Genomic DNA, 23,475 nt, shown 5'->3' with positions numbered 1-23,475 from the left:
GAGACCGTAAAAAGGCTCTCCCCATTAAAGCCCCCCACCCCCACCCCACTGAGTGCTGTTGACTCACATTCAGCTGACCTGGGGGGAGATTGATAGGTCTCAGTGCTGTGTCCATTATGAATGTGGTGAAGAATGTGACATCACAAAAGATATCTCAGCATCGCCATATAAAGCTGCAGAATCATCAACAGCTATTTAGATAGGCCTATTCATACTCATACACACTAGAGCTGAGCAGACGTGATGGTGCAAGAGGACGAACCCTCTTCCTGATAGTCTGAGAGGCCATTAGGGAGAGCAGCCATTAATAAAGCCTCTCTGCTCAGGATAATTGATACAGGAAGTCTCCTGACCTCCTGGACCTGCTCCAGATCTGGGAGGGAGGATGAGATGAGATCACCCCTCAGGGATACAACACAACCAAGACTGTCAGGAAAGGGCTTACTTATACACCAGCCCCCTCTGCTGGCCGGAGTCTATAGTGACTCATAGGGGAATGAGATTGGGTGACATTCCAAACCTACTGACTTGAGCCTGTCCACCTTATTTGGGACCAAAGCAATAAAGAAGATGCATAGTGGTAGGTGGTTTACTGGCTGGTGTCTTGTATTTGTCAGAGTGATGCAGTGGAGAACAGGTCTCCCTGTCAGATACTTTGAACAGGGATAAAACCATACTTAGGGTGTGAGTCCATGAAGTTATGTCCCTCAGTTTGTGTAAATGCTGAAACATTCAAGTTGGGTAGCATACATTGTGTTAAGCATTACACATTGACCCAGTTACCCATAGATCAATAGGTTAGAAATGCTCCAATAGGGTCATGCTTGTCTTCTTTACCCTCCCTTGTAGCACACAAGCTTCCATTACCTGTCAGTAGGGGGGTAATGGCTGATTTAAGATTAAATAGTTAACCCATGAAATTTTATAGTAACTTAAGTGAACCTCGAGATGAGAAAACATGTATACAGCGAGAGGGCAAGGTATGGACACTGGCCTGTCCATGTCACCTGGTAGGAGCCAGGTATGACAGAGCGCAGTCCGAGATGCAAAAGTATAGATTGCATTTCTGTGAATCAAAGCAAACTTCAATTGTCACATGCACCGAATACAAGAGTAGACCTTACCGTGAAATGCTTACAAGCCCTTAACAGTGCAGTTCACATTGCAGCTGTAGTTCTCTCTGCATCGTAGCATTATCGAGTTGTCAACAATGGACAGGTCATGGAGCGTGCAGGCCTGCACAAGGAGTAACAGTGCCGCCTCATAGTTTAAGACAGTGGGCCAACAGCAAAGCAGATGTCTACCAGACATCCAGGTTTATTTCATGTTCGCGCCTATTTAATCAGAGTAGACCAAAAGTATATCCTCAAAATACCTTCATAATTTCATGTAACAATGTAGTTCACACTTCGGGGTCTATATTATGGGATAAAATGTCCTGTAGAGGCTCATGTAAAGGATCTCATTACAGGCTTCACACTGAAATTCTACCATCAATAACAAAGCTTAGAGACAATCTTCCCCATAACCTTTAATTGTGGATCAGAATATTTCTGTGGATGGAGAACTGATCATATACTTCATGTATAACAATTAAAACAGATGAGATGCAGGTCTAATAAAACAGGAACATTTTTACTTTCAAAATGACATTCATGTCACCAGGGAACTAGCTGCTTCACTCTACCCTTACTGCAAAAAATATAAACTTGAGAATTTCTTAAAACCGTTCAATACAATACTTGGGCAAAAGTTAATGTCTCAGACCTGGGTTGTCCTACCACCTAGAAGGGAAGGACAATCTTCGACAAATTCAACAGCTTATGGATGGACAACACTTGCCATTTCACTTTACCCATCATTTAAATAATTCAAAATGAAACAAACATGAACAGATATCTTCCAAAATGCCAGAGGGACAGTTCTGACAAACTTCAGAATGCTACGTACAACACAGTAGCAAGGATTTAATTTACACATTTACAAAATGCAAAGTTGAAAATGGGTTTCCCCAGGTCCGTCCACATGAAAGCTGGAATAGTACCACCCCTCCCGTCCTCTTGGAGAGGGTGATGCTGGTAGGGCCAGGGGTGATGGGGCTCAGTGCCATTAGCTCCACTCTAGCAGGGCACTGGAGATGAAATGCTGCAGCAGTGTAGCGTAACAGAGCATTGATTCAGACATGGGAAGGGCCAAGAGAGGGCAGAGTAGGCAGGCAGGGGGGGGGGGGATTGATGAGATGGCTAAAAATAGTTTAAGAAAAAAGTTAGTTGCCGTCTTCAACAGTTTGTCTCCACTGCCACAGTTCCTCTACGGTCTGAAAAAGATTGGGGGGAAAATATTTACTAAAGCATAATCATAACTGCGCAACTGTTAGAAAACATGTCATTGATGAGAGCTCAGAACTTCTTAGAGGTATTGGTGTTTTTTCTCATTGCTGATCAAAACCAAAATAGTCTTCATTGCTCTTTAGGGGTGTTTCGATTCCCTGACAGCGCTACAGTCATTCATTTCCCAAACATTCCATTTAACCTGTGTTCTTGACAAACACCATGATGTCCTGGAGCAGCATTAACATACCTTGGTTTCTGTGACTTTGAAGCTGTTCCTCACAAAGCTCTCAAACTTGGACTGGAGTTTAGGCAACTTCCCTCCCTGAAATAGCAAGACTTGACATTAGTCTAGATATTCAGAAGTGTCCCTAGTCTTTCGGTTAACAGTTCTTTAGCATACATCAGATAAGATCAGCTAATTACTGAAGGCCTGTGTATTTCCAGATTATATCATACGCTTTAAGTTTCTCATAATCTAACAGACACCAACCTTCTCCACAGTCGCCATCATCTTGACCTTGAGCTCAGAAACATGGAGAGTTTGTTTGGGGGTCTTGCCAGTTGCTTTGGGGGTCTGTCCATTTTTAGTCTTTATCTGTGAAAACCAGACAAATTGTTAGACAAGACATGCAACATGAGAACATGCATCACTACAATAATGCTCTCAGAAACACAAATGGCCATCTTCAGTCTCAGTCTTTTGGTAAGCAGTGTTGAAAATGCATCAGTAGAATATCAGCTCAACAAATATCATCTTCGACGAGATGCCAATTTACAGTAGGGCAAAATATGTGTAAGAGGACTAACCTGTTTTCCGGCTGGTGTGTTGGCTTTAGAGCCTTTTCCACCGTGGGCAGGAGTCTGAGGTTTGGATGGAGTCTTCTTAGCCTGATAAAAACAGCGAGGTTTCTTGTGACATTTTCTATGCTTTCTCAAGGGCAGAATAAGTATAGGCTTAAATAAAACGCACTCACCTTAACAGGAGATTCTTCAGCCTCACTATCTTCATCCTCATCATCATCCCTAAAGAGGAGTCACATGTTACAACTCAACTCTTTATAAAACCTCAGCGAGGAACAGGTGCTTTAGTCAAACAGACTTACTCCTCATCATCATCCTCGTCACCAACATCCATCTTCATCTTTTTCTGTGAAGGGGAGAAAGGGAAGGACGAGGTGAGGATGTGTGTAGCAAGAGCAAAGACTGGGAACATGCTAAGAAAAGGGAGTGGCCGACTTTAGTCTCAGTCTTTTGGTAAGCAGTGTTGAAAATGCTTCAGTGGATCATCAGCTCAACAAATATCATCTTTGACTACAGAGGCCAACGCAACAGTAACACAGCAGACATGTACACGGTGACAAGTGATTATCCAGACAGTGTGTTGGCTTGAAGGCCAGTAGTCGGGACTAACCTGAGATTTAAGAGCCGGTGCTGACGCAGGCCTTTTTTTGGACGTTTGTACCTCTTCTTCCTCTTCATCATCTTCATCCTCATCAAAAGACTGATCTCCCCCCATCACTGGTAGAATGATTTCAGTTAACTTTGAGTAGACAAGCTACATTCTCCATACAAGGGAATGGTTATCTTCAGTCTCAGTCTTTTGGTAAGCAGTGTTGAAAATGCATCAGTAAATCAGCACAACAAATATCATCTTCGACAACAGATGCCATGGCATCACTAAAGAGACCATGGGAACACTGTCCTATAACAAAGTCATACTCACTGACAAGATGCTGGCCACTGATGTGGATTGGCCCAGATCCAGCCTTGAGACGGAAAACTGCTGGGGGTGTGATTGCGAACCCACCAAGACACACCTGCAAGACAATTAACTTGTTACTTAACATGAACTCTACACAGGCCATACACCCACAATCTCTCACACAGAAATGGCACAGAAGTATTGATGATACTTTAGGTCTGACTACTCACACTTGGCAGGGTGGAAGGTTTGAGTGAAGCCAGCACAGCCTTAACCTTCTGACCCTCTGTGTCCTGTCCTTCCACCTCCACGATGTGCAGCTCATCCTTGGTGCTGAGGTCCACACACAGCTAAGAGCAATCAACAAGAGACACCAAGTTTAGAAATTGTTTCTCATTCCTATGAGGAAAAACAGATATCTGGAAAGTAATTTATATTTTATTCTGCAAAAAGACAGCTGTAACACTCACCATCCTTAAGTCTAGCTGGTGCTCAAAGTCATCCTCTTCTGGGTTGAAGACAACATCCTTCCCAGATTTCAACTCACACCCTGTTGAGGAAAATAGTAAATTACAAAAGTTGGAAGAGAAAATGATGCATTGCTATCAGTAAAGGGGTACAACGTTGGGGTGTGCAACATGTGGGATGCCATGGTGTGGTTTGAGGCCTTTTTTTGAGACAGTTAAATAGCCGATACAAAAAGACTCCATAGAAGTCTGTTTTTTAAATCCGTTTGATTTCTTATTTGGCTGGTTGGATCTCCTTAAAAAGGTAGACTGAGGTGAGGCAAACGTGGGTCACCAACCCACGTGGTTGAATGTGCACGTGCACCCTCACCATGTCAATGAAACTAGCCAGCCAAACAGGTAGGTAGACAGGCCTTTAAGTAACACGTTTTTGGTTCACTTAACTACACAATTGACAAAGACATACCACGTTTAATTTAAAAAACGTGTCCATTCAATTTCAATCTGGAACGGTTAACCCCAAATCCCTGACAAAGCATGCCATGATCAATGCACTTCAAATATACTACCTCCATGAAGGGGAATAATTATAGATAAACATAACTTTAGCCAACACTAGAAATTTGGGCAATGTTCACAAATTCGTGTTGCGCTGCATGGACATTATCGAGAGGGCCTTGTGCGCCATCTTTAACCTAAAGCACGTGTTGAGAAATTTGATAAGCATGGAGGGGTACCCAGTGAGAAGCTAATGTCCATCACAAATATGTCTGGCCCAGTTAACGTTAAACACATACAAATGAACCGGGACACCAAGACCTTCAAAATATAAAGCAACAAATGTGGTTTCAAGATGCTTGACTAGCTAGCTAGGATGGCTAGCCAACTAGAATTAGCTCACATGTGCTAATTATCGGCTAGCTGGCTAACGTTAGCTAAGTTGATATCTCGTGGATAAACTAGAGTTGACAACTGGGTAAGCAAGTTCCATTACCAAATAGTGTAATGCAATGGTATTTAGGCCATACGTTGATAAAACTCCGACATGTCCCCCATTAGAGCTACAACTAACGTTAGTGGTAACGTTATCTAAATGTGCTAATATTAGCTTGCTGTACCTCGTGTTGCTTGTGTCTGATGAACAGCGTTTTTTCCTCGATACAGTAGCTAGCTTACTGATATGTTTATTTAAATAAAAGTGATTCCGAAAAACTATTGTCAGTTCAAATAGAGTATCTCACCATAGAGAAAGGTTTGTGGTCCCATTTGTTCCTCGTCCAGACCATTCATTTTCTTTGCTGAGACAGGGCACTTCGAAGATAATGGAAAAACTGACAGGCCCCCTCACTACGCAGACACACTACCCGGGCTCAATCGCCACGCCTTCTTTCTTTCTTCTTCTTCTATTGTATTTATGGCATTCCGCAAACACACAGAGGTGCATGCTGCCACCTACTATGTAGGGTGAAAAACTGGGGAACTTCAACGCAAAAAAAATAAACACGGGGAAATTAGGGATAAATCAAATCGTATTGCGTGTAAGTGCTAGAGGTGTCACTACAGACCCTGGTTCGATTCCAGACTATCACAACTGGCCGGGATTTGGAAGCCTATGGGGCGGCGAACAAATTGGCCCAGCGTTGTCCAGGTTAGAGTTTGGCAGTCATTGTAAATAAGAATTTGTTCTTAACTGACTTGCCTAGTTAAATAAAAATATTCACCATAAGTCAAATAAATCCATGCTCTGTAAATATATTCAACATAGCTCATGAATAAAACTACAATTTGAACTAATGCAGAACAATGTGAGCAAATGGCTTGCTTCCAAAGCTAAGCAGGTTTGGTCCTGGTTGGTCCCTGGATGGGAGACCAAATGCTCCTGGAAGTGTTGTTGGAGGGCCATTAGGAGGCACCCTTTCCTCTGGTCTTAAAACATATCCCAATGCCCCAGGGCTATGATTGGGGACATTGCCCTGTGTAGGGTGCAGACTTTTGGATGGGATGTTAAACAGGTGTTCTGACTCTCTGTGGTCACTAAAGATCCCATTGCATTAATTGTAAGAGTAGGGGTGTCAATCCCAGTGTCCTAGCTAAATTCCCAATCTGGCCCCATACCATCATGGTCACCTAATCATCCCCAGTTTACAATTGGCTCATTCATCCCCCCTCCTCTCCCCTGTAACTATTCCCCAGCTTGTTGCTGTAAATGAGAATGTCTTCTCAGTCAACTTACATGGTGAAATAATGGTTAACTAAATAAAAACAATTATGTGCTTACAGAATAAAACATAAGACAATTCTCCAGTCCATTCATTTGGATATACTTTGTCACGTGATGCACTCTTTCCACCTACGAACACCCACGACAAACTACACCCTGAAATTAATTCACTTTTGAATTCACTCATGGCCTCTAGTGTTTCTTAATGAACCAAATCTAAAACAAGGGCAAATCCGGAAGCTCAGCCGCCCTTTAAGATTCGGCATAATTTAAGGCAGACACAGGTCGCTCAAGCAGTAAAACAATCGTGTGGTCCAGAAAAAACCCTAGAGTACAATACAGCAATCTGCTCAAGGGTCTTTGCTTTGCAAGAGAACCTCTTTCAGCAAACCTTTCTTATCCACTTTGAGTTATGACATTAGGTGTCGTAGTTTCGATTCTATATGAACTGCCACTGGCATAGAAGAGCTCTCCATAATGCGTCCACAAAAATCAGCTTTCCTAACGTTACTCTTTTGGGACGAAGTTCCCATTTATTGCGTATATAAATAGCTCCAAAACACATTCCTATACAAAAGGTGCAGAGATGCGTTCCATGAGCTATATATGTTTATTTTTATTTTTTTATTTCACCTTTATTTAACCAGGTAAGCTAGTTGAGAACAAGATCTCATTTGCAACTGCGACCTTGCCAAGAAAAAGCATAGCAATTCGACACATACAACAACACAGAGTTACACATGGAATAAACAAAACATTGTCAATAATACAGTAGAACAAAAGAAAACAAAAAGTATATATACAGTGAGGGCAAATGAGGTAAGATAAGGGAGTTAAGGCAATGTGATACAGTAACAACTGTATGTGCTCTCCTCTCATCTGTGATAACCCTTCCTGGTCACCTGTGCTACCTATATACACACATGAGACCAGTGACCCCAACATATGTTGTGATAACCCTTTCCTCTAGTGTACAAAACAGGTCAAAATAACCCTTGAAAGAAAGTATACACAACTCATAAACAGGCCAAAATGGCCCCTACACACCGGCCCCTAATTGTTCTATAACTTAGGAAGAAACAATTATACAAATGCAAAAAAACGAAACTAAAAATTAGCCAACAATGTATGCATCTTCATGGAGGGATGATCTTCAGGGCCAGAGGTTGCTAGCACTTAGCCCCAGCTCAGCTCATAACTAGGTAAGCTTGGTTGTAGGTTAACAGGGGGTGTGCATGCAATCAATAATGGCACACGAGCTATAGTATTTTGTTTTGTGTGTAATAATAGCTATAGTCTTTGTTGTCTGAAATAGTAGTCAATTTAAAAATGATGGGTTGTCCAGCTATTTTAGACATAAGGAAGCAATTTGTGAGTTTGTTTACTTGACTGCAGTGCTGATAAAGGCTTTGTTCTTAACTGACTTGCCTAGTTAAAGGTTAAATAAAACTCATATTTTAAAAAGGCACTTGAAGGCTGAGTGTGGCATTCCAGTTGTTGTTGGTTAGCTAGCTACTTCACCCCAAGTTGACAGTAGTGTGTTGTAGCGACAATAAAACGGTAAACCATTTCTCAGAAGTCAGAACACTCAAGAGACAAAGCACAGTCCCAAAGCATTGAGAGTGGCTAACAAGCTGTTGCATGTGGTTTGAAAACCAGGCAATGCTTGCAAGCAAGCCGAAATGGAACAGAAAATTAGCTAGCTGAATTTCTAACGTTTTTAATCAGATAACAGTACAATTTCTTTCCTCCACACCAGTCGGGAAAGAGTGCTTCGTCCTGCAAAACAAATCACATATTGAAAAATAGGATTTGAACATTTATCATTAGCTGGCTGAAGCTTTTCGGCGAAAGCATACCAAGCGTTTATGTAAGCACATCTCTCTCAGTAGGAAAAATATTACAAACAGCTAGCAGCCAAGTAGATTGGTCACAAAGTCATAAAAGCAAAAATTAAATTGCTTACCTTTGATGATCTTCGGATGTTTGCACTCACCAGACTCCCAGTTACACAATAAATGTTCCTTTTGTTCCATAAAGATTATTTTTATATCCAAAATACCTTCATATGGTTGGAGCATTATGTTCAGAAATCAACAGGCTCGAGCGGTCACGACATCGCAGACGAAAATTCCAAATAGTATTCATAATGTTCGTAGAAACATGTCAAACGTTTTTTATCATCAATCCTCAGGTTGTTTTTACAATATATAATCGATAATATATCAACCGGGAATGTAGCTTCTTCAGAGAGAGAGAGAAAATCAAAATCAAATCAAAATCAAATGTATTTATGTAGCCCTTCGTACATCAGCTGATATCTCAAAGTCCTGTACAGAAACCCACCCTAAAACCCCAAACAGCAAGCAATGCAGGTGTAGAAGCACAGTGGCTAGGAAAAACTCCCTAGAAAGGCCAAAACCTAGGAAGAAACCTAGAGAGGAACCAGGCTATGAGGGGTGGCCAGTCCTCTTCTGGCTGTGCCGGGTGGAGATTATAACAGAACACGGCCAAGATGTTCAAATGTTCATAAATTACCAGCATGGTCAAATAATAATAATCACAGGCAGAACAGTTGAAACTGGAGCAGCAGCACGGCCAGGTGGACTGGGGACAGCAAGGAGTCATCATGCCAGGTAGTCCTGAGGCATGGTCCTCGGGCTCAGGTCCTCCGAGAGAGAGAAAGAAAGAGAGAATTAGAGAGAGCATACTTAAATTCACACAGGACACCGGATAAGACAGGAGAAGTACTCCAGATATAACAAACTGACCCTAACCCCCCGAAAGCCTGAAACTATGTCTAAAGACGGTTCACACCATGGGGAAGCCATAGGAAAAGGAATCTGGTTAATACCCCTTTAAATGGAGCGAAGGCAGGCTATGGTACTTCCGGCGCCGACAGAGATGGCCGCCTCGCTTCGCGTTCCTAGGAAACTATGCAGTTTTTTGTTTTTTTACGTGTTATTTCTTACATTAGTACCCCAGGTCATCTTAGGTTTCATTACATACAGTCGAGAAGAACTACTGAATATAAGATCAGCATCAACTCACCATCAGTACGACCAAGAATATGTTTTTCGCGACGCGGATCCTGTGTTCTGCCTTACAAACAGGACAACGGAGTGGATTCCATGCAGCGACCCCCCCCCAAAAAAACAACTCCGAAAAAGAGGGAAACGAGGCGGTCTTCTGGTCAGACTCCGGAGACGGGCACACCGTGCACCACTCCCTAGCATTCTTCTTGCCAATGTCCAGTCTCTTGACAACAAGGTTGATGAAATCCGAGCAAGGGTAGCATTCCAGAGGGACATCAGAGACTGTAACGTTCTTTGCTTCACGGAAACGTGGCTCACTGGAGAGACGCTATCCGAGGCGGTGCAGCCAACGGGTTTCTCCACGCATCGCGCAGACAGAAACAAACATCTTTCTGGTAAGAAGAGGGGCGGGGGCGTATGCCTTATGACTAACGTGACATGGTGTGATGAAAGAAACATACAGGAACTCAAATCCTTCTGTTCACCTGATTTAGAATTCCTCACAATCAAATGTAGACCGCATTATCTACCAAGAGAATTCTCTTCGATTATAATCACAGCCGTATATATCCCCCCCCAAGCAGACACATCGATGGCTCTGAATGAACTTTATTTGACTCTTTGCAAACTGGAAACCATTTATCCGGAGGCTGCATTCATTGTAGCTGGGGATTTTAACAAGGCTAATCTGAAAAAAAGACTCCCTAAATTTTAGCAGCATATCGATTGCGCAACCAGGGGTGGAAAGACCTTGGATCATTGTTACTCTAACTTCCGCAACGCATATAAGGCCCTGCCCCGCCCCCCTTTCGGAAAAGCTGACCACGACTCCATTTTGTTGATCCCTGCCTACAGACAGAAACTAAAACAAGAGGCTCCCAGACGGCATCCCCAGCCGCGCCCTCAGAGCATGCGCAGACCAGCTGGCCGGTGTGTTTACGGACATATTCAATCAATCCCTATACCAGTCTGCTGTTCCCACATGCTTCAAGAGGGCCACCATTGTTCCTGTTCCCAAGAAAGCTAAGGTAACTGAGCTAAACGACTACCGCCCTGTAGCACTCACTTCCGTCATCATGAAGTGCTTTGAGAGACTAGTCAAGGACCATATCACCTCCACCCTACCTGACACCCTAGACCCACTCCAATTTGCTTACCGCCCAAATAGGTCCACAGACGATGCAATCTCAACCACACTGCACACCGCCCTAACCCATCTGGACAAGAGGAATACCTATGTGAGAATGCTGTTCATTGACTATAGCTCGGCATTCAACACCATAGTACCCTCCAAGCTCGTCATCAAGCTCGAGACCCTGGGTCTCGACCCCGCCCTGTGCAACTGGGTACTGGAATTCCTGACGGGCCGGCCCCAGGTGGTGAGGGTAGGCAACAACATCTCCTCCCCGCTGATCCTCAACACTGGGGCACCACAAGGGTGCGTTCTGAGCCCTCTCCTGTACTCCCTGTTCACCCACGACTGCGTGGCCACGCACGCCTCCAACTCAATCATCAAGTTTGCGGACGACACAACAGTGGTAGGCTTGATTACCAACAACGACGAGACGGCCTACAGGGAGGAGGTGAGGGCCCTCGGAGTGTGGTGTCAGGAAAATAACCTCACACTCAACGTCAACAAAACTAAGGAGATGATTGTGGACTTCAGGAAACAGCAGAGGGAACACCCCCCTATCCACATCGATGGAACAGTAGTGGAGAGGGTAGCAAGTTTTAAGTTCCTCGGCATACACATCACAGACAAACTGAATTGGTCCACTCACACAGACAGCATTGTGAAGAAGGCGCAGCAGCGCCTCTTCAACCTCAGGAGGCTGAAGAAATTTGGCTTGTCACCAAAAGCACTCACAAACTTCTACAGATGCACAATCGAGAGCATCCTGGCGGGCTGTATCACCGCCTGGTGCGGCAACTGCTCCGCCCTCAACCGTAAGGCTCTCCAGAGGGTAGTGAGGTCTGCACAACGCATCACCGGGGGAAAACTACCTGCCCTCCAGGACACATACACCACCCGATGTCACAGGAAGGCCATAAAGATCATCAAGAACATCAACCACCCGAGCCACTGCCTGTTCACCCCGCTATCATCCAGAAGGCGAGGTCAGTACAGGTGCATCAAAGCTGGGACCGAGAGACTGAAAAACAGCTTCTATCTCAAGGCCATCAGACTGTTAAACAGCCACCACTAACATTGAGTGGCTGCTGCCAACACACTGACACTGACTCAACTCCAGCCACTTTAATAATGGGAATTGATGGGAAATTATGTAAATATATCACTAGCCACTTTAAACAATGCTACCTTATATAATGTTACTTACCCTACATTATTCATCTCATATGCATACGTATATACTGTACTCTATATCATCGACTGTATCCTTATGTAATACATGTATCACTAGCCACTTTAACTATGCCACTTTGTTTACATACTCATCTCATATGTATATACTGTACTCGATACCATCTACTGTATCTTGCCTATGCTGCTCTGTACCATCACTCATTCATATATCCTTATGTACATATTCTTTATCCCCTTACACTGTGTACAAGACAGTAGTTTTGGAATTGTTAGTTAGATTACTTGTTGGTTATTACTGCATTGTCGGAACTAGAAGCACAAGCATTTCGCTACACTCGCATTAACATCTGCTAACCATGTGTATGTGACAAATAAAATTTGATTTGATTTGATTTGATTTGGAACATGGAGCTTTCAAAATAGAGGCCACTTCCTGGTTTGATTTTCCTCAGGTTTTTGCCTGCAATATCAGTTCTGTTATACTCACAGACAATATTTTGACAGTTTTGGAAACTTTAGAGTGTTTTCTATCCTAATCGGACAATTATATGCATATTCTAGATTCTGAGCCTGAGAAATAGGCAGTTTAATTTGGGTACGTTTTTCACCAAACATCAAAATACTGCCCCCTACACTCAAGAGGTTTAGTCAAATCAAATGTATTTATATAGCCCTTCGTACATCAGCTGATATCTCAAAGTGCTGTACAGAAACCCAGCCTAAAACCCCAAACAGCAAGCAATGCAGGTGTAGAAGCACGGTGGCTAGGAAAAACTCCCTAGAAAGGCCAAAACCTAGGAAGAAACCTAGAGAGGAACCAGGCTATGTGGGGTGGCCAGTCCTCTTCTGGCTGTGCCGGGTGGAGATTATAACAGAACATGGCCAAGATGTTCAAATGTTCATAAATGACCAGCATGGTCGAATAATAATAAGGCAGAACAGTTGAAACTGGAGCAGCAGCACGGTCAGGTGGACTGGGGACAGCAAGGAGTTATCATGTCAGGTAGTCCTGGGGCATGGTCCTAGGGCTCAGGTCCTCCGAGAGAGAGAAAGAAAGAGAGAATTAGAGAGAGCATATGTGGGGTGGCCAGTCCTCTTCTAGCCCCCCGACACATAAACTACTGCAGCATAAATACTGGAGGCTGAGACAGGAGGGGTCAGGAGACACTGTGGCCCCATCCGAGGACACCCCCGGACAGGGCCAAACAGGAAGGATATAACCCCACCCTCTTTGCCAAAGCACAGCCCCCACACCACTAGATAACCCTACTCTGTGGATATTTAGTCAAAAATTTGCCGCAGCAGAAGGACAAACAGCACAGACAACCGGTAGAGCAAGTTCACATTTTATTTTATTCAACATTCTGGCTTCTAAGGAACATTTACACCACAAATGTTTCAGCCTGTATATACCAATTAATGGTGTATTACAACCTGATGAATCAGACTAGGCTAGTGGGCTCATGTCGAAAGCACACTCTCTGTGTTGCATGCCCCAATGATCGAATTTAACATTCATATGAAAGTAATTTATTGAACATTTTAACATCATTTTTTGAATAAATAAATGTTATACTCAAATTCTTCTTCTCCTTCTTTGGTATCTTGGCTTTCTCACACTTTGTTTGTGCATGCCACCACCTACTGTGCGGTAGTGTGTGGTCAATCACGTTACATTTTGGGATATACAAAAGGAAGGGGAGAAGTAAAAAAGTGCACCACCAACTAACCCTACACCTATATACCACTATTTAATGAAACTAAAAATCAATAATCGTCCTTATACTCACATTTGATGAAGTTTATCTAGCTAGAAAGTGTTCTCCCAAGAAATTACTGAATGAGAATGACACAAAGATTATCTCAATGAATGGAGATAGCTGACCCTCATTTGAACACAGATTTGTAGATAGTAATACATCAACAGACGGAAAGTTTGTCAAAAAATTATGTAAGCGTAAATTACAGCTCCACAAGCACTTTTTGAATGCGCAAATGCACATTCCACAGTTGTAAATGTTCGGGATTTCTAATCAGTTATACATTTGATCAAATAGTAGCTTTATTTTTGAGCTATGTTGAATATATTTACAGATCATGGATTAATTTGTGATTAATCGTGAATATTACATATTATGGTTTAATTTGGGAAATATTTTTACATTCACAGATTATGGTTTAATTTGTGTAAAATGTTATATTCACAGCTCAAAGTTTTGATTGTGAGTTATGTTGAATATGCGCACGGATTGTGGTAGACACACTTACAGAATACAGAAACTATTCTAATAAATCTACTTTCTTCACTGTCAGTATTTCTGATGAATAAGACGTTCTTGCAGGCTGCAGGGCATCCCATTGCCATATCTTCCTAATTTCCACTCACTCCTTAAACTATCTGCACTGCCTCCACATAAGAGAGCTGCTGGACAGCCCTGATTCCTCCTATTTCAAACCCCCTTAACCCCCACTGGGCATTTCCTGGAACTCAGGAAGGTTGTTCCAACCACATCTTCTTTCTAGAATGCAGGAAGATTTTTATTAGTCTAGTCCTTTCATCACAGCTTTTGACGGAAAGAGGCGTATTTATTAATATATACAATCATTATCTTAATGTTTTATTTGATTCAGAGAGCCCCCTTTCTCTCCCCTCTCTCTCTCTACACACACACACACACACACACACACACACACATACACACACAGAGAGAATGAACATAACATATTCTCTAAAACATTTTATTGATAGCATTTGCACTGTACAACATAACATGAAAGCTGAAACTCTCTCCAATCTAAATCTTTCCATCGGTCCCAGTCTGAGATAGAGTTTTGTATGAGGTGCACCTGTTGCTTACATTTTGTATTCATATTCATATTGGTTTTGCCCCTTTGAAACCCGGAGCTAAACTAATTCAATATGTTTACCATCTTGCACACTGAGGAGGAACCGACAAAGTCAACACAAATGAGTAATTCCTTGAAGAAAAATAATAATTGTTCGACATTAGAAGAGTGGTGGCGTTGGTCTGTGATAATTTTTAATATTTTTTATAGCTAACTACTGTGTCTCAGTGTCTCTCCATACCTTTGTTTTACTGACACATTCCCTCACTCCATAATAACACTTCACATTTCTGTTTTCCTCAATGGGTTTAGACACATATATACTGTAAATGCACACTTCAACAGATAAGTCACACCATTCACATTGCATTACGCAGATGGTCATTTCCCATCATTAGTTAGATCCAGCCAACATACAAGATTATGTATCATCCTAGTCATAAACCAAGTCTATTGGGTGTATTTGTAAGCACACATTATAACAGGCATCCATCCGTCTGGGACAGACAGACAACTACAGGAATAGACGGGAGAGCAACAGCAAAGCCAACACAGAGGTACGGAGGTCACCGCGACAATAGTAAAACGGACACGACATATGAGACTTAAAACAAACAAATAATACATTCGGATAACCTCATATTTTACAGCATAAACACGTTAATAAACAAGTAGATAAGTAGATCATATTGGTCCATAAATCATTCACTGGACGCATGAGTTAAATACAGAGGTCAAGAGGTTATTAAAGGTCCATGTCCCGGTCAAGCACATGGATGGTCGGGCGCATAGAGTAGAATCACAATTCTATTTCTATGGGAGGGATCCCTCTGGGTCAAGCATGCATCTATTTTGGCAAAAAGAACAAAGTCAAAAGAACCCAAAGTAGCCCAGTGTAGTTTCCGGAGGTAGGGTTTCCACATATTAAGCTGGGAGCAGCTTATAGGTTTGAGATTTCTCAGCTGTTTCACACTTCAGTCTGTGTTGTATGATCATCTGATTTACAAACCTTCATGTCACATAAAAAGGCAGGAAGCATTATCCAGATAATTCACCTGCATGCTCCCGGGCTCAGCAATATGACAATCAAGAACAGGGGTCTCTCAGCAGCCAGGTCGTTCAAGATTGACGTGGAAATATGACTTGAGGACGTTAGGAAATGCCTTCAAAACTGTCCGCTAGGGGCAACAGAGAGCGCTATTACCATCAAGTAGGCTTGGGTAAATCCCGTGACTCTGGATCAGAAGGTTGCGTGTTTGATCACAGTCGTGGATATAGGTTTTATATTTTTAATTTGAACCCTATCCCAAACCTTAACCCTTACCTTAACCATTCAGAATGAGTGCCTAAACTTAACCCTTAACTTCTAAATTTGATGTTTGGAGAAATGGAACGATACAGAGCAGCATGAGCAACAAAAACACTTAGAAATATGACGTTTTGAGAACGTGGATGAATGTCTAATTCTGCAGTGAGACTGTGAGATCTTGTTGCTCTCAGCTGGTCATTTGAGCGGTTCTGGCTTCATCTGATCCATAGAACAGCATGGAGCCAGGCAGAGACATTATTTGGCAAACACATGGACGCTGACAAGTTAGATGAGAGGATGAGAGAGATAGACATACTTACACATTCATCCACTCTGACAGACACACACAGATAAACAAAACGCGTGCTCGGACGTACGCACAGGAGCGCACAGACTGAAGCACACAAGCAGAATTCTCTCTCGTTTTTTTCAACACTCTCTCCTTCCTTCCGCCCGGCGCCCTTTTTACATCACATTTTCGAAGAGCTGCATGGATCTCATCATCATTTCATCCTGAGGGGAGAAGAGGAGAAAGACGGTAAAGACAGAATGTTCAAAATCATTTGTTTTACCACAGGATGTCCCCATTTCACACTACGCCAGACAGAGGGTTCTCTTATGTAAGCCATAGAGGGGGGGGGGGGGGGGGGGGGCAATGATGGAACTCATAGCATATCATGAAATAGGGATAGCATCTTACATAGACACCGACAGCAATATCGAAATGTATCAACATACGCCTGTACTATACATACCTCCTGGCATGCGACAATGAATTCCTCTAAAGTCACAACTCCATTTTTGTTTTTATCCATTTTCTGTGGGGAGGGAAGAGGTGAGAGAATTGTACATGATTTTTTTTCAATACGTATGAAATTGTTATTATGTGGTCTAAACTGTTGCGCACACCTAAGGGTTTCATAACCCTCTGCATTAAGCATCTGTTTTGGTATTACATTGTACTGTATGACGTCGGGTAAAGTCACCTGGAAGAAAGCATCCACATGCTGCTTCGGGACATCTCCCTTGAGTGCAGGGTAGGTATATTTCCCCATCATGTCGTAAATGGCCCTCACAATCTCAGTCATCTCCTTTAACACAGAAATACAAAACGCTGTATTAACAAGTGCGTCATATGTAAATCCTTCAATGCAACTGACATGTAAATAAACACACAGACCTCTCGGTTAATGTAGCCATCGTTGTTGATGTCGTACAGATGAAAAGTCCACTCCAGCTTGTCTCTCAGAGTGCCCCGCAGCAGTGTAGACAGTCCCATTACAAACTCCTGAGTGAGTCACCACATAGGGAGAGAGATTAAAGTCACCAAAATACTGAGTTCGGCCTGAGTGATAACACCAGTACAAATAAGATAAAGACATGTTTTATTTAAAGCACTCTCTGAGTGATAGTGGTGGTGTGCGGTTTGTACTTCAAACTTGATGGATCCATTGCTTGTCGTGTCGAACGCATTGAAGAGGTAATGAGCGTAAGTGCTGGCATCTGCAACACAACCAGATACGGGCAGGAGATTTGTTTTTATCCCAGAGTGCTTGTAAATGTGTCGCAAACAAGAAAGGGCATGTTATGTGTCTAAATGAGCGGTGTCTGGTTTACTGTACCTCCGTGGGGGAAGAACTGGGCGTAGATGTGTTTAAATGTTTCTTCATTCACCACTCCACTCGGGCACTCCTGTGGAAACCATGTGAGAACATTACTTCAAACAACGAAATAATGCAGCTTCTTCTGGTGAGCGCCCAGATCAACCAATCATTTACACTCAAATGGCACCACCCTTGGTTACAGAGTTAACATGACAATCAAATCTAACAGCTAATTAACTAGCAATTTGTATATAACTTGTATGTGGGGGTGTGTCAATGTGTCGGTGGGTGTTTGAGCATGTTTGTGTGTAGAGAATATATGTTTACCTATATTTTCCCATTGGGTGTATATGGGTAACGCAGCATTTAATTGTTGTTATGGTGTATGACAGACTTAGTTCCTCTAGCTGCATGCCTGTACAAACTGATTAGCAGCATATGAAGTGATGACGGCACGAGGCTGAATGCCTGTACTTATCGGAGTAAGAGATAAGAGTGCTTTGACATTAACACTTGTAAAGAAGAGAGGCAACATAGGCAGGAATGTATACTTAAGAGTGGCAGGGAGAGAGATAGCAGAGGAAAGACAGGTAGAGAGATAGCGGAGGAAAGACAGGTAGAGAGATAGCGGAGGAAAGACAGGAAGAGAGATAGCGGAGGAAAGACAGGTAGAGAGATAGCGGAGGAAAGACAGGTAGAGAGATAGCGGAGGAAAGACAGGGACAGATAGCGAAGGAAAGACAGAGAGAGAGATAGCAGAGGAAAGACAGGGAGAGAGATGGCGGAGGAAAGACAGGGAGAGATAGTGAAGGAAAGACAGGGAGAGAGATAGCGGAGGAAAGACAGGGAGAGAGAGAGAGAGGAAGATGAAGAAAGACAGACAGTGGAAGGGAGGAGGGAGGATGAGGTGCGTACATTCTTGAAGCCTCGGTAGAGGATCTGTAGCTCTCTCTTGGTGAAGTTGGTCTGGGCCTCCAACTGCTCCAGACCCTCTGGCCTGTGACACACCATGGTCATCTCCAACTCATCATCAATCTTGTCTAGAGAGAGAGAGGGCAGGAGGGAGGGAATGAGGGAGTATGTGAGGGAGGGAGGGAGGGAGATAGATATTAATTGTGTGTTTATGTAAATAAACCAGCGTGAAATGTCACAGATGCATCATCATTTAAACATCACAGTTTATTTCACAGTACATCATATCATTGTTGCCAGAAAGAATAAGCTTTAAAGTTACCCCGCCTCGAGTCTTTGTATAGGTGGTGAGAGAGTCAGACAGCAAAACATATGGAAAGTTAAGAGAAGCCTACAGAAGAATTCTAGAGAAGATTGTGAGAGCAGAGAGAGAGAGGGATGTAATGGAGGAAGATGAGGCATGGCAAGTTAAACAAACAGAAGAGGAGTTCAATATGAGAGGAGGAAAAGGGGAGTATGATGTTGGGAGAGGAAGAATACAGAAATGAGCCAGGGGAGAAGGTTTCAGAAGAGAGGAGATTGTATGGAGGAAGAGGTGGGAGGGAGGGAGGGAGGATTAGAGGTCTCCCCGTTATGGATTTGGGGAACTCTACGGATGGTAACTTTGTGCTTTGGGTGCCAGAGAGAGATGAATGTTGGGTAATGATGTGATGAGCTAGCGTCCTCTCAGGAGGGGGCGGGGGAGGGACAGCCTCTGGCCCACTGGAGGAGACTAGGGAACATGCACAGACGTGCTCCTCTCAGAACTAAAACACACAAATACACGTCGCTATTTCAAAACACAGACTCTTGCATATCATGAAAGGAGTCTATCATCAACCCATCACACATGCAAGCACACACACACACACACACACACACACACACACACAAGCTTTGTGCTGGATGTGTCATAGATTATGCATGTATGAACTATACTATGAGCAGAATTTATCGGGATTTACCACCCAAAACCACTCCCTTTAATCAGGATAAATATCCTTGAGAAACAGGTAAATTATAATAAATGATTTATATGAACAGCATGGCGTAAATTGGAACTGTTAAATGATAAGCAATGTCTAAATGTGGCATCTCTACGGCCACTGCATGATGAATCATCAACGCTCAGGGTGGGGACAGACAGCCCATCTCGATATGGGACGCAGTTCACAATGCATGTAGACCTGTCATCTATCTCATCACAGTAACTTTTTTTTATTGCGACAGGTAGGCCTACATTTGCTGCAGCATAGTCTGTGCTACAGTAATATAAAAACTGAATGAGTGTCAAATTTATGGCTTTCAGGAGTCACCTTATTTTTTCATTGTAAAGATATATCTTTTTTAATTGCATCTGCAGAGTTAAAAACAGCCTATCAATCGAATATCATTGCTTTAAATCAGGGCACGCTCAAGCACTCTCTCGCAGTCTTTGTCTCTCTCCATGAACCCCAAAATAGATAATCCTGTTCTAGATTGATGTATAGCCCTATATTCAGTGCCTTCGGAAAGTATTCAGACCTGTTAACCTTTTCCACATTTTGTTTCGTTACAGCCTTAATAAAAAAAAAAAACATCAGCAATCTACAGACAATACCCCATAATGACAAAGCAAAAACTGTTTTTTAAATATTTTAGCAAATGTAATAAAATAAAAAACCTTATTTACATAAATATTCAGACCCTTTGCTATGAGATTCAAAATTAAGCTCAGTTGCATCCTGTTTCCATTGATCATCATTGAGATGTTTCTACAACTTGATTGGAGTCCACCTGTGGTAACTTCAATTGATTGGACATGATTTGGAAAGGCACACCGGCCGGCCAAATTGAGCAATCGGAAGAGAAGGGCCTTGGTCAGGTAGGTGACCAAGAACCCGATGGTCACTCTGACAGGGCTCTAGAATTCCTCTGTGGAGATGTGAGAACCTTCCAGAAGGGCAACCATCTCTGCAGCACTCCACCAATCAGGCCTATATGGTAGAGTGGCCAGACAGAAGCCACTCTACCAGTAAAAGGCACATGACAGCCCGCTTGATTGTTTGGCCTGAATGCCAAGCGTCAGGAAACCTGGCACCATCCCTATGGTCAAGCATGGTGGTTGCAGCATCATGCTGTGTGGATGTTTTTCCGCGGCAGGGACTTGGAGACTAGTCGCGATTGAGGCAAAGATGAACGGAGAAAAGTACAGAGAGATACTTAATGAAAGCCTGCTCCAGAGTGCTCAGGACCTCAGTCTGGGGTGAAGTTTCACCTTCCAACAGGACAACGACCCTAAGCCCACAGCCAAAACAATGCAGGAGTTGCTTCGGGACAAGTCTCTGAATGTCCTTGAGTGGCCCAACCACAGCCCAGACTTGAACCCGATCAAACATCTCTGGAGAGCTGAAAATAGCTGTGCATCAACGGTCCCTATACAACCTGACAAAGCTTGAGAGGATCTGCAGAAAAGAATGAGAGAAACTCCCCAAATTCAGGTGTGCCAAGCTTGTAGCGTCATACCCAAGAAGACTCTAGGCTGTTATCGCTTCCAAAGGTGATTCAAAGTCCTGAGTAAAGGGTCCTGAGTACATTTACTTATGTAAATGTGATATTTTTAATAAATTAACCAACATTTCTAAAACCCCTGTTTTTGCTTTGTCATTATGGGGTATTGTGTTTAGATTGATGAGGAAAAAAACAATTGAATCCAATGTAGAATAAGGCGGTAAAATAACAAAATGTGGAAAAAGTCAAGGGGTCTGAATACAGGCACTGTATAGATTTCCTAGCCTACCTCTTTCAGGTAATACATTCAATGCAGTATTAGCCTTACTGTATATTTAGCTAATTAATTATGGGTTTTTCATAATAAGCTTCTAACTTCTGTTTCTTGCGCAATACGCACACACCTGTGCGCTGCTGACCCCACTCTTTAAAAAACACTCCTTAGATCTTGAAGTCCCATGCAGGAAAAGCTAGACTAGAATAGCTTGCTGGACGTCATATCACTTCTAATATCAGTAGACTATTCGAAGAGGGACGCTAACTCTTGTTTGCTGAATGTTAAATACAGCAGCCAATAGAAGTAGTTTGAAAGAAGAGCGAACGTGTGGTGGTGGTAGGCTATAGCAGTTATTTATTCAGACCCCTAACCATTCAATCTTCGTGAAGAGAAGTGAAAGCCTTCTGCATATACACACACCTTTCATAATATGTAGTGTCTCGCCCTGATCTGTTTCACCTGTCCTTGTGCTTGTTTCCACCCCCCTCCAGGTGTCGCCCACCTTCCCCATTATCCCCTGTGTATTATTACCTGTGTTTTCTGTCTGTCTGTTGCCAGTTCGACTTGTTTGTTCAAGCCTACCAGCGTTTTGTCTCAGCTCCTGGTTTTCCCTACTCGCTCTTTTTCTCGTCATCCTGGTTTTTGACCTTTGCCTGTCCTGAGCCTGTACCCGCCCGCCTGACTACTGCCTGTCTCTGACACTGAGCCTGCCTGCCGTCCTGTACCTTGGCCTCTGCTCTGGATTATCGACCCCTGCCTGCCTTGACCTGTCGTTTGCCTGTCCCTGTGGTTACAATAAACATTGCTACTTCACACAGTCTGCATTTGGGTCTTACCTTGATTCCTGATAAGTAGCCTATATCATATATCAAAAGCCCCCAATCATTTGGTATTTTTTGAGCTTGGGCTCATTAAATGTCTTTAATGTAGGGCTCATCAGGCTTGGATTTTTTTAATCAAATCTCCAAACACATCCAGACAGGCCTATTTATATGCTTTATAATGCTTTTACATGACACTTCCTGTTTGGCGGGAAACACTGGGTTACCTGGGAGAAAAGTGATTTATCCTTGGGATGGAACATTTGTAAAATACCTGGAAAATATTCAAATCTCACACGCACACACACCCTACCCTGCAGGTCCAGCAGTAACTGTGTTAGCATCACTGAGGCTTTGGGAAGGGGTGCAAGGGAGGGACATTAAAATGAAGAAGGGACTGTTGCAGAGGAAGTGGAAGCTGGCAATTACATTTGACATTTTTGACATTTTAATTCACAGAGGGAGACACTGATCCCCCCCCCAATCATTCAGATTGAAGAGACACGACTGACTGATGTACTGATCAAATCCCACCTGTAACTCCTAATGAGCCAGACTTCACAGATCTTACTACATCACATTGAGTGTTCTTGTCTGTCTGTACCTCATTGGTATAATACATCATTCCAACAGAATCTGCCCAAAGCTTCAATCCCCTTACAGCTGAATCAGCTGATCCAGAGTGCCTAGCTCTTGCTGGCATCTCCATGGTAATAGGTCCCTGAACACACTGTGTATTCGCCGCCATCCCGAACACCCGTGCTGGATAGGCTTTTCTTTATCATTTGAATCCCTTTGTGCAGTACAGCTTATATTCAATTGTGTTCTCTTCTTTTTGATCCTCCACGCAATCCTTACATTCGATCAACTTCACAAATTGTGTTTTGGTTATTAGAGGGTTAGGTCCTCTACTGTATCAGGTGGACATGGTTTCGTTTGATTCCATCCTTGAACTGATTTAAATGATTGTCAGTCAATTCAGATCACGTATCAGTACCAACACTGATCATGCAGATGAAGAGGACAGCCCTCCAGGTTTATGATCATCTGGATTATAGATGATGAGATGAAACATACAGGCTAGACGGCTCT

General features: G+C 42.9%; 2 protein-coding genes and 1 non-coding gene across 5 annotated transcripts in view; all 3 read right to left on the bottom strand.

Moving 5' to 3' along the window:
- Positions 1-1,518: 1,518 nt before the first annotated feature.
- LOC139418486 (nucleophosmin 1a) lies at positions 1,519-5,893 on the bottom strand. Its single transcript, XM_071167997.1, has 11 exons — positions 5,744-5,893; positions 4,506-4,585; positions 4,266-4,385; positions 4,057-4,150; positions 3,745-3,851; positions 3,437-3,480; positions 3,308-3,356; positions 3,141-3,221; positions 2,824-2,928; positions 2,581-2,655; positions 1,519-2,317 (listed from the first exon to the last, which is right to left on the bottom strand). The coding sequence occupies exons 1-11, from the start codon at positions 5,790-5,792 to the stop codon at positions 2,267-2,269; spliced, it is 855 nt and encodes a 284-aa protein (XP_071024098.1). The 5' UTR covers positions 5,793-5,893; the 3' UTR covers positions 1,519-2,266.
- Positions 2,396-2,466, bottom strand: LOC139419844 (small nucleolar RNA SNORD61). Its single transcript, XR_011635456.1, has one exon. It is a non-coding gene; the product is annotated as a small nucleolar RNA SNORD61 (small nucleolar RNA).
- An 8,916-nt stretch (positions 5,894-14,809) lies between the features above and the next one.
- LOC139418484 (A-type potassium channel modulatory protein KCNIP1-like) overlaps positions 14,810-23,475 on the bottom strand; it is a 33,157-nt gene continuing 24,491 nt past the window's right edge. For all 3 annotated transcript variants that reach the window (XM_071167993.1, XM_071167994.1, XM_071167995.1), the window contains 7 exons: positions 18,760-18,884; positions 17,863-17,932; positions 17,673-17,743; positions 17,421-17,528; positions 17,227-17,331; positions 16,996-17,058; positions 14,810-16,753 (listed from right to left, as the gene is read on the bottom strand). In XM_071167993.1, the coding sequence (XP_071024094.1) occupies positions 16,706-16,753; positions 16,996-17,058; positions 17,227-17,331; positions 17,421-17,528; positions 17,673-17,743; positions 17,863-17,932; positions 18,760-18,884 (590 nt within the window). In that variant the 3' untranslated portion in view covers positions 14,810-16,705. The remainder of the gene's footprint in view (positions 16,754-16,995; positions 17,059-17,226; positions 17,332-17,420; positions 17,529-17,672; positions 17,744-17,862; positions 17,933-18,759; positions 18,885-23,475) is intronic.

The sequence above is a fragment of the Oncorhynchus clarkii genome, chromosome 10 (genome assembly GCF_045791955.1).
Source record: "Oncorhynchus clarkii lewisi isolate Uvic-CL-2024 chromosome 10, UVic_Ocla_1.0, whole genome shotgun sequence".
NCBI classification, from domain to species: Eukaryota; Metazoa; Chordata; class Actinopteri; order Salmoniformes; family Salmonidae; genus Oncorhynchus; species Oncorhynchus clarkii.
This window is presented reverse-complemented; position numbering and strand designations above follow the sequence as displayed.

Coding starts and splice junctions, on each gene's coding strand:
- LOC139418486 (XM_071167997.1), bottom strand. CDS start 5,792: ATGAATGGTCTGGACGAGGAACAAATGGGACCACAAACCTTTCTCTAT. Junction 4,386..4,505: donor ACCAGCTAGACTTAAGGATG/GTGAGTGTTACA, acceptor GATTGCTCTTAG/CTGTGTGTGGACCTCAGCAC. Junction 3,222..3,307: donor CTGAAGAATCTCCTGTTAAG/GTGAGTGCGTTT, acceptor TGTTTTTATCAG/GCTAAGAAGACTCCATCCAA.